The sequence below is a fragment of the Trypanosoma rangeli genome (assembly GCF_003719475.1).
Source record: "Trypanosoma rangeli strain AM80 chromosome Unknown Tra_15.4_contig_00163, whole genome shotgun sequence".
Taxonomy (NCBI): domain Eukaryota; phylum Euglenozoa; class Kinetoplastea; order Trypanosomatida; family Trypanosomatidae; genus Trypanosoma; species Trypanosoma rangeli.
The window spans coordinates 1-12,369 of record NW_021705907.1 but is presented as its reverse complement, the minus strand read 5'-3'; the positions used below and the strand labels follow the sequence as shown (position 1 = coordinate 12,369).

Genomic DNA, 12,369 nt, shown 5'->3' with positions numbered 1-12,369 from the left:
GTTGTGTGCCCATACAGAGACGGTTGTACTAAATTTTGTAGTTGTGACCCCCGCCATGGCAGGAGGGAGCCACGCGCCTGTGACTGAAGGAGTAGCCGTGGCTCTCAACCAAGAACAAGTTGAGCAGGTGAGGGAAGTAGCACTGGTGAATAGCAAAAGCATAAGGCGATCTGGGGAACGTGCACAGAAAATGAGGATCCAACAACAAGAAACTCACGAAAACGCGGAGGATTTAGATGCAAAGGCCGATGATGCGTGCACTGCGAACGCGAATGAGGCAGAGGAATTGCTGGCGGAGCCTGAGCAGCACGCGGAAGAAGACGACGTGAAGGAGACCTACCCAATGGTCGCCGATGAGGATGCCGCAGCGGACGACACGTCAGGTATAGAGGAAAGGCCGCAGGGAAGGTTGAAGGAGGGGCCGCAGGCAACAGGCGACACACCTGAGCCTCTCCTTTTTCCTAACAACGTCACGATAGAACTATTAACACCGGAGGAAATGGTGATACGTCGTGAGTCCAATGAGAGGAAGTGGGGATTGTCGCTTGAGAGTAGTGGTGAGGGAAATGAACGACAGGTGCATCTAACATCGCTGCCGGAGTTGACATCCAAGCGAGACGCCAGGCGCAGGCATCCCTTCTATAAGACTTTCCTGAAACCCCCAATGAAGACGACATGGCGCATTCAAAGTGTGAACGGTATTTCCAGTTTGAGGGCGCCTCAGCTTCTAGACATCATGCGACGCTCCCTTAAGCTACGCATCAAATTCTTCAAGGGATGATAGTCTTGGAATATAGAATCAAACGCAGGAATATGAGGGAGAAGTAAAGAACAACAACAGCAAAAAAAAAAAAAATCGCCCGCGCATACCGTAAGGCAACCAAAGAAGAAGAAGAAAACATGAATAGGCGTCAGGCTTGAGAAAAGGTGTACAACATATTGGATAGAGTAAAAAATGGACGTGTGCGTCTCTGTTTCTGTATTTTACTCCCTTTCTTTTTTCGTGCCTGTCTGGGATAAACAAATAGAGAGATCCATCATTGCTTGCAAACGAAGGGGAAAGCCACACTGTTATCTTGTGTATGAAAGAGAGAGAGAGAGGGAGGGACATATCGAGGACGAATTGTGTAGACCTGTCGTACGACAAAAAAAGGTGTAATTACATGCTTGAGCTGTTATTGCAATGCCTTAGAGGAACACACACACACACACAGAGAGAGAGAGAGGGTAAGACGTGGTTCAAAGTCTGTGAAATTGGCTTTTCGACGCGAGGCGCTTTGCCCATGTCTTTATTGGCGTTTTTTTTTCTTCACTTTTTTTTCCGTTTCCTTCAACAACGATTTAGAATTGCTTGCATTCTTCTTTAGGTCCTGTTGCTGTGACGATTCGAGTACGTTACCCCCCTCCTTAGGTTGGTTCCGAGACACGATTACAAAACGAACAGTCTCGCAATGGCCACTGCTCCTCCGCGGAAAAGTGACATGGCGTTTGTGGACGGTGCCGCAGATACCACCGAGGTGGGCATAACTGAGGCCGCCGCCGCCGCCGCACCTCCCTCTACATTTGCCGGGAAGGTGCAGCATTACTGCGCATACGCGGTGGATGGAACACGACGGCGACTCGCGATGGTGTGTCCATGGAAGGAGTTCTTTGACCGGCAGAGTTTCTCGCTTCCGTCAGGTCTCAGTGATTTTTTCAGCCGCCTTAACCGCAACATCAATCACTACTACCACAACTACATCATCATGGCACTATTGTGCTCGTCTTATGTGCTGCTTCTGAACCCAGCGTTTGCGTTGTGTTTCTTGCTTACTGTAATGATGTGTTGGTTTGTAAGTGCAAAGCGGGCGGAAGCGGCGGAGACAAACAGCAGTCACTTCACCGTGGCTAGTCATAAAATAACCTTTCCACGGGCGTATCTATTTATTACCCTCTTTGCGGGTCTTTCATTTTTTCTCACAGATGGTAGTTCGGTGGTGTTTTGGTTGGCTTTGTCGTCTGTAGGCGTTGTTGTGGTGCATGCGGCGATGCGCAAGCCATCGGTGGAAGAGCAACCCTTCTCATTTGTGTAGTTCCTATCAACACCGCAGCAAAATGACACTGCGGAAAACGAAAGGCGCAGGCCGAGCGTATATGCACATAAAGGTATGAAAAGGATGTAGACAGTAGAGGTGAGGGAAAAAAGGATGTGAGGGTGTAAAAGGGAGCTAGAGAGAAGCAACTAAAGAAGAAGAAAAACGGATTTTTGTTGGGAATTCGTTCTTATATATTCGCCACTTTGGAGACACTATGTGAGAGAAGTCATTTGAACTGCGTGCGATTGCTGTGATGAAAGCATAGGACGCAGAGCAGTGTGTGATTAAAGAAGGGAAAGTGTGCTGAACGAGTGTATCTTCATATCTTTCAAAGCGAGAGAAGGGTGTTGATGTCAATTAAGTGTTATTTGTGGGTGCTGCACCCGTGTTGTTGTTGTTGTTGTTGTTTTTGTTTTGTGTTGAGGAGAGTGAGTGATAGTTTCAGTATAAATACTTCTCTCGTGACAGGCGTTTCTGTTCCTCTTCTCTCTCTTTCTCGGTTTTGTTTGTGATGGGTGGATGGATGGATATTTGTAGAGGGTGCGGGAGGGAGGGGGAAGGGGGGAGAGATTGATGGCCGCACACGTGGTGCAACGCTTTCGTGAATGCCAAAACCTTCTGGACTCGGTTGTGGCTAATCTCAGTGCCGTTAGCAATCTTACGTCGCAGCGGATAGTCGTGGAGGAAGCCACACGCCGTATTTCTTGTCCCTCACTTTCTTATGGGGTCAGTGATAATGCGTTGCGCTGCTGTACGGATCCACTTGGTATACTTCTTGCCTTTCCCGAGTCCACCGTGGAGCTCATTATCGCTCAGCACACGGAAGATGTAAGCACGCTTCTCCGTTCCCTCTCTAATTCACAGCAGGCGTGGTGCAGTAAGCTGCAACAGGCGAAGGAGGCGTCTTTGCCGCGGAAGTCGCAGCAACAACAACAAGGAGCTTCGATGATGACTGCGGCTTCAGCTGCTGGATTTCAAATTGAGGAAAAAGAAAGCTCCAAAAATATACCACCGTACAGTTCGAAGATGATGCTTGGGATGCATGCTCTTTTAGCCGTTCTTGCGGAAATGTATGGATGGTTGCAAGAACTTATTCTTGCCCTCCGCGCCGATTTGGCAAATCCGCCACAAGCCGTGCAGCTTTCGCGCTGTTTGAGTGGATCCTCTTTACATACGGGGAGTGCCAGATGCTCCATCGCAATCCTCTCGCTGGAAACGGCCCTCGAGCAGCTTCCAAGCAGCGTCATGAAAGAATGGGAAGCCTGCAAGGCGCGGCACATGTTGGATGAAGCACAGATTTTGCTTGCGAGCTGAGAGGTAAAAATGCGGGTCTAGTGGTGGCGAGTGGGGGGGGGGGGGAAAGTAAGAAAGGGAAGTTAATTTATATTACGACCGTCCTCTCCGTATTCTTTCATTCTTTATTTTCTTTTCCCCATCAGTTCCCCCTCCATTTTTTTTTACGACAGCCTCGTGCGGTGCGGAATTTCTTTGCAGCATTTTGGCTGGTTGGTCCCCGAGTCTAAACGTTTGTGCGGGGGATAAATTGTGATTGTCTTTTGTGTCCCACCACCACTGACCCCGCTTTTCCGGTTCATTTGTTTACGTTTGCCTTTTTTTACCCCATTTTGCGTGTGTGTTGACGCATCCCATGAAGAGAGTAATAATTATTTTTTTTGGTTTGCCTGGCTGTGCAAAATGTTTCACCACCATGACCGTGCCACTTGGCTGAGCTCCCATCGCCCCGAGCCGCTGCGGCCGATCATAGCCCCATCCATCCTCGCCTTCGACTTTGCACGGCTTCTTGATGGGTGTTTGCATGTCCTTTCCGACGAAGGAGGTGCCTCGGAGTGGATACATGTGGATGTGATGGATGGACACTTTGTTCCGAACATTTCTGTTGGCATGTGTGTGGTGGAATCCCTGCGAAAGCATTTACAACACGTATTCCTGGATGTGCATTGCATGATCACGAACCCTGACCGGTGGGTAGAAGAAATGGCAAAGGCCGGGGCCTCACAGATGACTTTTCACTTTGAGGCGGCGGAAAACCCAAAGGCAGTTGCAAATCAAATCCGAGCCGCTGGGATGCAGTGCGGAGTGGCGCTCAAGCCAAGCACACCGGCAAGTGCAGTGAAAGACCTTGTAGAAGAGAAATTGGTGGACACGGTGCTTGTTATGACTGTCGAACCAGGTTTTGGTGGGCAAACGTTCATGCAAGACATGATGCCGAAGATCGCGGAGCTACGGCAGGCCCATCCCCTGTTAAATATTCAAGTTGATGGGGGTGTGAGTGAAGAAACAATTTACGCGGCTGCAGAGGCGGGAGCGAACATCATTGTTGCCGGAACGGCCATCTTCAAGGCAGCGGATAAAAAGCAGACGACCGAGACGATGCGGAATGCAGTGAGGATGTGTCTTACCCCAAAATGATGCATAATGAGACGCACATGCCTCATCTACTGTATGGCGTGCATACACGTTCACATGTGTGTTTTTATTGGAATTAAAAAAATGAAACGCATACAAACAAAAAAAAAATACATCCTTTATTTCACTAAAATATGGCGTGAACCTTTCAACCCAGACGAGTTACGAACGTCTAAAGATGTGCAGCTGTGTTAACACACAGGTCCATGCGTATGCATCTACATTCAAAACCAATACCTGAAGAATTGTCCAACAACTATTTGAAAACATGTACATGTGGTTGTCCCTTTCCCTTTCTCCTAAACTCTATGTTTCTTTCTTATCTAGTGGTGAGCAGATGGGTGAGGCTTTATTTTCCTATTTTTTGCCTTATTATTTTTTTTGTACTACCAGCATTTGAAGGGGAACGGCGCGGGAAAGCGCACAAAGAAACGCAAAACAAAAAAAAACTTTTCCATGCAAGGAAATACCTTTGCACGCCTACTCGAACGTGTGGCTTCTGTGCCGCATCGGAGTATTACATCCCTGCCGTATGGTGAGTGGTTTAGTCTCTACGTTCAAGCACTAAAAGATGCTCGGAGAGAAGAAAGAATGCCACACGATAAGGCGGAGCTGTATGTGGAGCAGCATGCCCTGGATGTGGCTCTTCTGAGTAGTGTTGTATCCCAAAAGTGGTCTGATGTCGTTCTTCCCAGCGCAAGTAGCAGCACGACGGGCATAGCATGGTGTCGCGAGAGTACAGAGGCGGAGTGGCTTCATCCTTCAAGTGCAATGCATAGGCGGGAACTTGTGACGACATCGTTTCTAGTTGAACCATTGTTGGCTGGTCGAGCCATTGCATCATGGACAAGGGCGGTGCGACAAGGAAACGCTTCCTTCACTGTCGTGGAAAAAGGTGCAACGGACGATGGTGGAGCACCAGCCCCAAAGTTGATGATAATGATTCCCTTCACAACATTATTTCAGCTACGATGCGAGGCTTATTTGCGTCCTCAGTCGCCTTCATTGTGTGTAGGGGGTAACAAAACACTGCAGCCTCCACTTTTGCTTCAGGAGCGCAGTGCTCGCCTCTCAACCCTACAATCTGTACGCCATTTAATGGAGTTGCAGTCAGGGAGTCAACGTACGTCGCGTGTTCAATTTCTTGTTTGGAACCCTGTCAGTGAATTTGATGCCATTATGCAGATTTCCCGAGTGCGTGCAGGCCTGCCAGAAACCTTGAGGAACCTGTTCTCATTGTCGCATGTGTGTGAGCGCGAGGCTGTGCGGATTGCCTATCTTGCGCATTACCTCAATTTTTCTACAAAGGGGGCGCCACTGACTCTGTTGGCTCCGCAATTGCAGTTTGCAAAGTTGCAGCAGTTGGGAATTACGAATTTCCATGACAGGAGTCAATTAACGCTTGCTGTGGAGGAGCGGCATCGCGTTTGTGGAGATTCAAAAGGTGGATCGCTGCATCAACAAGCTGTTAATAGGTGTGGGAAGCTTGTGCGACGCATGTCAACCCGTGAAGACAATCTGAGACATATCCTTATTCCATGAGCAAAAAAAGGGGGATAGATGAAAGGAAGGAAGGATGAGTTCTGTCGGCAGGCAGGGTGTCGCTGTGGTGTGGGGTGGTGCGTTGTAGCTGCATGAGATGCAGTTGTGTGTTTTGTGTAGAGCAATTTTTTATCATTTTTGTGTTTCTTTTTTTCTTTCTTTGTTTTTTTTTTTTTCCTGCTCCACCTCAATTGCTTTCTCTTTCTGGCCATTGCGTGGACCTGAGCTTGGTGCGAGAATATAAAAAGGGAGAGAGGAAGGAGGAAGGAGGAACGAGTTCAGATGGTTGTGGAACAACCAGAGCAGCTGGTGACATGCCTCTCATGGAACAACGAAGGCACAAACCTCGCGGTGGGTTTGACACATGGTTTTATTGTTTACAGTACAGAATTGCTTTCGAGTGAGGATGGATGTCTGCACGAGGTCATTAGATGGCCTGTTTTAGGCGGTGTAAGCATATTGGCGTTACACGGGCAGAGTAACCTTGTGATTTTGGTGGGTTGGGAAGTCAATTACCGCAACACTGTCACGATACTCGACCTTTCTGTGGATAACACAATGAATCAGGATCATTGGTTGCTGGCGCGTGCAAAGCTCCCGGCTGTAGTGAATGCGTTGCGTTTCCATCCCTGTATGGTGTTGGTGGGTGTTGAAACAGGTCCCATATACGTTTTTGATCACACACTACGAATGATAGAGTCATTTGAGGTGTCTAACCCAACATCTAACTCGCCTCCGAGAGGCGACACCTTAGCATTGGGCACCATGCTTGTGGAGAAATTGGCGTGTGGCATTTGTTATTCTCAATTATATGGAGTTATTCTTGGCCCGAAGAGTGGCACGGTACGATGCATTTGCTATGCCACCGAAAGGCATGTACAGTCAGGTTTGCTGCAAGAACCATTTCCCAATCTTGACAAGAAACTCACCCCTCAGCTCACGGTAAACGTTATGGAGCTTCACCGCAATGAGGTGAGATGTATCACTACCACCCCTGATGGTGTGCGGGCACTTACCGTGAGTGAGCGGGGGACATCACTCAAGCTGATTGATGTTGAGAACCACATTGTAGTTTGTCAGTTCTCCAGAGGAGCAACACCCAATGTGGTTCATGCACTGGGGTTGCTCGTGTCCTCCACGCACACCATAGCTGCCTGTATTTCAGGCACAGGCACCTTTCATCTCTTTTATTTTCACACTTCTAACGCTTTAGATTCTGGGGTCGCTGGGGCGGTCAATGCAGATCGAAGCGTCGGCAGCCATGGTTTTATGCAAGCATGGTCGGATTACAGAAACAGCGTGTGCCCCAAAGCACGTCTGCTAATTCCAGAAGATGAGTTGTACAATAGTATTTGCAGACAAGGAGATTCTGGCAAGTCAATCTATAGTATGGTTCTTCGCCCCGTTGCGAAAAAAGACTCTTGTGTGGCCCTTGTCGTTCAGCGATGTATGCTACCTCAAGGGATAACGAAGAAGGCACGGATTCTCTCTGTTCAAGCGGAGCTCTCGTTAGTGGAAAGTATGAAAATTGTACGCAGCTTCTACTTTCCAAAGGACGAGTTGTAAGGCAAAATAAAAAGGAGTTGAGGGGAAAAAGAAATGCAGAGATCCTTGTGGGGGTGGGTGGGTGAGTGGGTTGGTGTTGCCGAAGTGTATTCTGCCTTTGTGGTAGGACGTATTGCAGGAAGATGGAATAACAAAAATGAAAAGACCGGTGTGTGTCTGGTGATTGTTGTTGTTGCTCGTTATGTTATTTACTTTTATTATTGTTTTCTTCTCCTTTTTCGTGAGCGTATTGGTTTTGCTTCTACTTGCTGTCCGCGTCCCCATTGTCGCCTTTGAGCGAATAGTGAGAGCGTGGGCGGGCCGCGGCGTCCTTCTGAATCTAAGAACCTCACCCAGGTCCATCTCATTTCAACAGCTGCCGTTTGCTCTCTCTCCCCCCGCCCCCCCCCCACCCACCTCAATTTCGCTCGCTCGCTTCTTGACGCCTCTGTGGATGCCTGCGGTGGAATGGGGACGAATACACGCATTCCTGTGAAGTAAAACGAAAGACAACGAGATAAGAAGACAAAGACAAAAAAAAAAAGGCAGAGCACGAACGAGACCGAAGGAGCACCATCACACTGCGAGGGGTATTAGAAGACAAAAATGAACTTTATTTTTAGCGGCCTGTGGTGCGTTTTGTCCACCCTTTCGCTTCTGGTAGGCCTCATCAGCGTGATTACGTATATTTTGGTCATTGCCGCGCAGCAGCTGGCGATGCGCTTCCCGCAGGACCTAAAGAAAAAGTATGGCGCAGAATGGGCCGTTGTGACGGGTGCGAGCAGCGGCATAGGGAAGGCTATCACAGAAATGCTTGCGCAGCAGCAAATTAACGTTGTGCTCGTCGCACTGGAGGAGCCACTGCTTCACAATACCTTTGCTGAGCTTCAACAAAAATACCCGAAGTGTAGCTTTCGCAAGGTGGGTGTGGATTTGGGAGTGGAGGGAATGTCTTACATGTCGCCCATCATTGAGGCGACGAGGGACATCGAAGTTGGCCTCCTTTTCAACAACGCCGGGTACATCCACACTGGGCTGTTTACGGACACAGGGATTGAGAAGTTGCGTGCAAATCTTGAATGCAACGCCATCTGCTCAATTGCCATCACCCATCACTTTCTACGCAAAATGATGGAACGACGGCGTCGGGGCCTTGTGACATTCACTTCTTCTTCTGCGGGCTACTTCCCTGGCCCAACAGCGACAATGTACAGCCCTTCAAAGGCGTTCTTAACAAACTTTGCCACAACACTTGCGGCGGAAGTGCGTCATGCGGGCATCCATGTGGTTGTCATTCACCCCTCGCCCGTGAAGACAAACTTTTACAAAAACCATGGACCAACGCTGAACTCCCTCAAGGCCGCACAGAAAATGTCAATATCGCCAACGCATATTGCTGAGGAAATATTTGCATCCGCGGGACGGCTGACAGTTTGGGATCAAGGCCTGACAACTGCAGCTTTTCGTGTGGCTAACAAGATCTTTGATTTTCAATTCTTGACAGAGCTTGTCGTGCGCTTCGCCAACTTGAATGACGACCACAGAAGGCTGGTAAGCGCCTCAAAGATACACGGCAACAAGGAGGCCTGAGCAAAGAAAGGAGAATGCTTGCCAAGCAAAAACAAAAACAAAAAAAGATAGTGACGCGGAGTAACACAAAAGGAATGCATACGTATTTATGTATATACCAAGTAGAAAGCAGTAAGGTTTTTGCAGTGTTTAAAAACCAAAAACGAAAAATGAAGCCGCCACCACAAACGCAACTCTCTTTGAGGTCCTTTTTCTTTTGCTTACTTGCGCTTTTTGTAGGGAACACTAGACGAATAAAATTAGTTCGTTGCCTGGGAAATAACTCGGCGTTGAAAATCATATATACATATATCTATGATTCGTCTTTGCAGTTTGTAAAACCTTTTTGATTGTGCTGCATGTTCATTGTGGCGGAGGTCATCGTCTTTTTGCTCTCAATTGGTGGGTGAACTGTGACAATAATCCTCTCCGTGCGGTTTTATTTATATTCCACATGTCTGAAGGCGCAGGATTGAAGAGAAGGGTATGCCGCATCGTTCGCCGCCCGTACAAGTCGCCATGGCGACCGTGAGCCGTCGGATGCGGGTGCGGCGTGCCCCTCCGCGGCGTTCTACAGTCGCAGCCACAACGACGTCGTCAACGCCTCACATTTCACTACTTGTGACACCAGTTCTAAAGGATCTTTACACAGAGATGGCATCATTACCGTCATCATTATCATCTGCGCCACAGGGACTCTCCAAAGGCTCTGCTGATTTAATGTGCAAGCTCCGTTTACACCTCCAAATGGAACAGGAGTCGGTGTCTCCCACAGCAGTCGCACATGACGTGAATCTAATCAAACCAAAAAAGTATGAAAATACTACAGCCTTGGATAGCCGTGTAGAAGACGCACTGCCTCTATACAACCCAACCCTTGATCCTACTATTCTGAGGCGAGTAGCTGTTGCCATTGACATTGACGGAGCACTAAAACGTGCCCGAGATTTCGTGCGTGCTATTCGTGATGGTGGTAACTTTCGCAGTATTCTTTCAAGCCTAAGGCGGTTGCAACCTGAACTTACCATGCAGGAATTGGAACTGCAGGTGGGTATTGCAGCAAGACTGCATCACGGCAAAGATGGTCAACGCGCGTCTAGGCTCCGCGGGTTTCGAATGTACACTAGTGATATACAGGTAGCGGAAGTACTTCCTAATGGAAAGATTGTTACTTTTATTTCTCCAACACTTCCAGATACGTTTAATATCAGCCAGTACAAATCGGCAGGACCCGAGCAGCGTTATTTGCACTTTGTACTTTACAAGGAGGGGTTGTCTCTTTCTGAAGCCTTTAGACTGTTGAGCGAGACCTGTGAGGGGATGTGTCTTCCAGAACACTTTGCAGCGAATGTCGCACTGGAAGAGTCCGCGGTAACTGTTCAAGTGTGCAGTCTGTGTTTGATCCCGTCTGACTCCAATTTCGACGCGATGCATCAAGTAACCGTCATTAAAAAGTTACTTCGAGTCAACCTGCGACCGCTAAAACTCAATTTGCAGCTTCTCGGCTGGCGCACCTTTCCTTGTGATCCGTTACATAGTCATCGTTGCCAGATGCAGTATAGTATGCTTTTGCGGGGCATCACTACCACGCAGCCGACTCAATTGGAGAAGAAAGTCCAGGGGCACCTTGCGGCATTTACTAATTTTTTTGGGCCCCGCCACTTTGGAATGCTCGTACCGTTGTCTCCGTTTCGCTCATTCCATGCAACCGCAGCGTGGGAGAAAAACATGCCGGCGGAAGCGCTTCTCATTGCAGCGTGTCTCAGCGATGACACGAGAACAACGGTAGAGGAAAGTTGGATAGATGAGATGGTGGAACTTTTTCAGAAGGGTGAGGATCGCCCTGCTGTTCTGAAAGAATGGTATCATCTTCACGTTTCACGTGGATTAAGGACACAAATCGAAAGAAGCAAATCCGACCTACTGTGGAACGTACTCGCTAGTTGTCGCATTCATGAACTAAAGAGGGGTGCGGTGACAGGCTCTCCTGAGCCTGGGGAGTTTGTATTGCCAGACAGTAACTGTTTTTTCTCTGATGAAATGGTAGCCAAACCCGAACTCTTTCCCGATGGTTGTTTGCCGACTAAGACTTGCGATTACCGTGACCTTCGGGGAGTTTGTGTAGTAGATACAAGAGAGGAGGCGGCATCGCACAGTATCCGTGATATCGTCATTCCACTTAACATGGGCAGCAATGAATCCATGAGCCAATTGTCCCGTCTGTTGGGATTCGTTTCTATTTCACCTAAAGGCACTCACTACCCGCAGAATCCAGTGTCCTTTCGGCCGCTCTTTTTTGCAGGCAGTGGGCACCCTCGTGCAACGCGTCCATGGGTAAAAGTCCTGCCGGAATTAAGCAATGTGCTAGAGGGGAATGGAGAGGGCGTGTACAAGTTACTGACGGATATGGAACTTCGGCAATGCACCAGTTACACGGCGACCTCGCGAGGGCAGCCCGGTTGTCTATGGCCAATTGGAAAGTACGGCTTCCGACTGGCAGAACGATTGCCCGCTGGTGCCGTTGCGCTGACTGCATCGGATACAGCACGGCAGCGAGGTACCAAGGCCCTTGCTCTCCACTTCACTTTGCCCGCTCATGCATACAGTATGGCATTATTTAGGGAATTCATGGCAATCGAGGACCACGCACCTCTGCCAAATGCTTTTGTTGACAGCCACTGCCCTAGCGAAACGAGGCGGTCTGCGGATGCGACCGACAAGAATATAGTTGCGCTGGCGGTGTCCCCACATGATGCGGAACTCGTTGATGGCGACCTCTTGGGAAAAATGAGGATAAAGTGATTCTGTTAAAGAAAAAAAAATGCACCTATAATTTCACAGTTGTGTACTGGACAAATACAACATTTTTGCTTGAGGAACTCCTTGGGGCTTTCCGTGTTGCGCGCGATGGAGGTAAAGGGTGAGAGACGTGTTGGCGTCTAAGTTGTGGTTTTGTTTGCCTGGTTGCAAGGACTTGCGGTTTCTGTGCGTGTGCATGGTGGGCTTGTATGTGCCTCTACATTGTCTTGGTGCCTTCTTCTTGCCATCGTCATACGTCGTGCGGTGGTAATTAAAAAGCAAGTGAACGATAGAAAGTTGTGAAATTAAGGCATAATGGCGGCTGATTGGGCGGCTGTGAAGCGAACCATCAATGAAGAATGGGACAAGACGGTGCTGCCTGCTCTCTCCGCATACATTGAAGTTCCAAACC

The 12,369-nt window shown here is 48.7% G+C and overlaps 8 protein-coding genes across 8 annotated transcripts, besides 9 other annotated features; all 8 read left to right on the top strand.

Annotated features, from left to right (window-relative positions):
• Positions 1-55: 55 nt before the first annotated feature.
• Positions 56-781, top strand: TraAM80_05158 (uncharacterized protein; the record flags this gene model as incomplete). Its single annotated transcript, XM_029382051.1, has 1 exon — positions 56-781. The coding sequence occupies one exon, from the start codon at positions 56-58 to the stop codon at positions 779-781; it is 726 nt and encodes a 241-aa protein (XP_029238100.1).
• Positions 782-1,084: 303 nt separating this feature from the next.
• Positions 1,085-1,108: a microsatellite.
• Positions 1,109-1,196: 88 nt separating this feature from the next.
• Positions 1,197-1,213: a microsatellite.
• A 238-nt stretch (positions 1,214-1,451) lies between these two features.
• Positions 1,452-2,072, top strand: TraAM80_05157 (RAB-interacting protein; the record flags this gene model as incomplete). The annotated part of the gene is made up of 1 exon (XM_029382050.1): positions 1,452-2,072. The coding sequence occupies one exon, from the start codon at positions 1,452-1,454 to the stop codon at positions 2,070-2,072; it is 621 nt and encodes a 206-aa protein (XP_029238099.1).
• A 389-nt stretch (positions 2,073-2,461) lies between these two features.
• Positions 2,462-2,497: a microsatellite.
• Positions 2,498-2,648: 151 nt separating this feature from the next.
• TraAM80_05156 (uncharacterized protein) lies at positions 2,649-3,389 on the top strand (the record flags this gene model as incomplete). The annotated part of the gene is made up of 1 exon (XM_029382049.1): positions 2,649-3,389. The coding sequence occupies one exon, from the start codon at positions 2,649-2,651 to the stop codon at positions 3,387-3,389; it is 741 nt and encodes a 246-aa protein (XP_029238098.1).
• Positions 3,390-3,770: 381 nt separating this feature from the next.
• TraAM80_05155 (ribulose-5-phosphate 3-epimerase) lies at positions 3,771-4,505 on the top strand (the record flags this gene model as incomplete). The annotated part of the gene is made up of 1 exon (XM_029382048.1): positions 3,771-4,505. One exon carries the CDS (start codon positions 3,771-3,773, stop codon positions 4,503-4,505), a length of 735 nt encoding a protein of 244 aa, XP_029238097.1.
• A 453-nt stretch (positions 4,506-4,958) lies between these two features.
• Positions 4,959-6,044, top strand: TraAM80_05154 (uncharacterized protein; the record flags this gene model as incomplete). Its single annotated transcript, XM_029382047.1, has 1 exon — positions 4,959-6,044. The coding sequence occupies one exon, from the start codon at positions 4,959-4,961 to the stop codon at positions 6,042-6,044; it is 1,086 nt and encodes a 361-aa protein (XP_029238096.1).
• A 55-nt stretch (positions 6,045-6,099) lies between these two features.
• Positions 6,100-6,130: a microsatellite.
• Positions 6,131-6,169: 39 nt separating this feature from the next.
• Positions 6,170-6,220: a sequence feature (A-rich).
• A 106-nt stretch (positions 6,221-6,326) lies between these two features.
• TraAM80_05153 (uncharacterized protein) lies at positions 6,327-7,610 on the top strand (the record flags this gene model as incomplete). Its single annotated transcript, XM_029382046.1, has 1 exon — positions 6,327-7,610. One exon carries the CDS (start codon positions 6,327-6,329, stop codon positions 7,608-7,610), a length of 1,284 nt encoding a protein of 427 aa, XP_029238095.1.
• Positions 7,611-7,661: 51 nt separating this feature from the next.
• Positions 7,662-7,686: a microsatellite.
• Positions 7,687-7,797: 111 nt separating this feature from the next.
• Positions 7,798-7,857: a microsatellite.
• Positions 7,858-7,983: 126 nt separating this feature from the next.
• Positions 7,984-8,007: a microsatellite.
• An 87-nt stretch (positions 8,008-8,094) lies between these two features.
• Positions 8,095-8,131: a microsatellite.
• Positions 8,132-8,195: 64 nt separating this feature from the next.
• TraAM80_05152 (putative short-chain dehydrogenase) lies at positions 8,196-9,179 on the top strand (the record flags this gene model as incomplete). Its single annotated transcript, XM_029382045.1, has 1 exon — positions 8,196-9,179. One exon carries the CDS (start codon positions 8,196-8,198, stop codon positions 9,177-9,179), a length of 984 nt encoding a protein of 327 aa, XP_029238094.1.
• Positions 9,180-9,644: 465 nt separating this feature from the next.
• On the top strand, positions 9,645-11,960 carry TraAM80_05151 (uncharacterized protein; the record flags this gene model as incomplete). The annotated part of the gene is made up of 1 exon (XM_029382044.1): positions 9,645-11,960. One exon carries the CDS (start codon positions 9,645-9,647, stop codon positions 11,958-11,960), a length of 2,316 nt encoding a protein of 771 aa, XP_029238093.1.
• Positions 11,961-12,369: the final 409 nt, after the last annotated feature.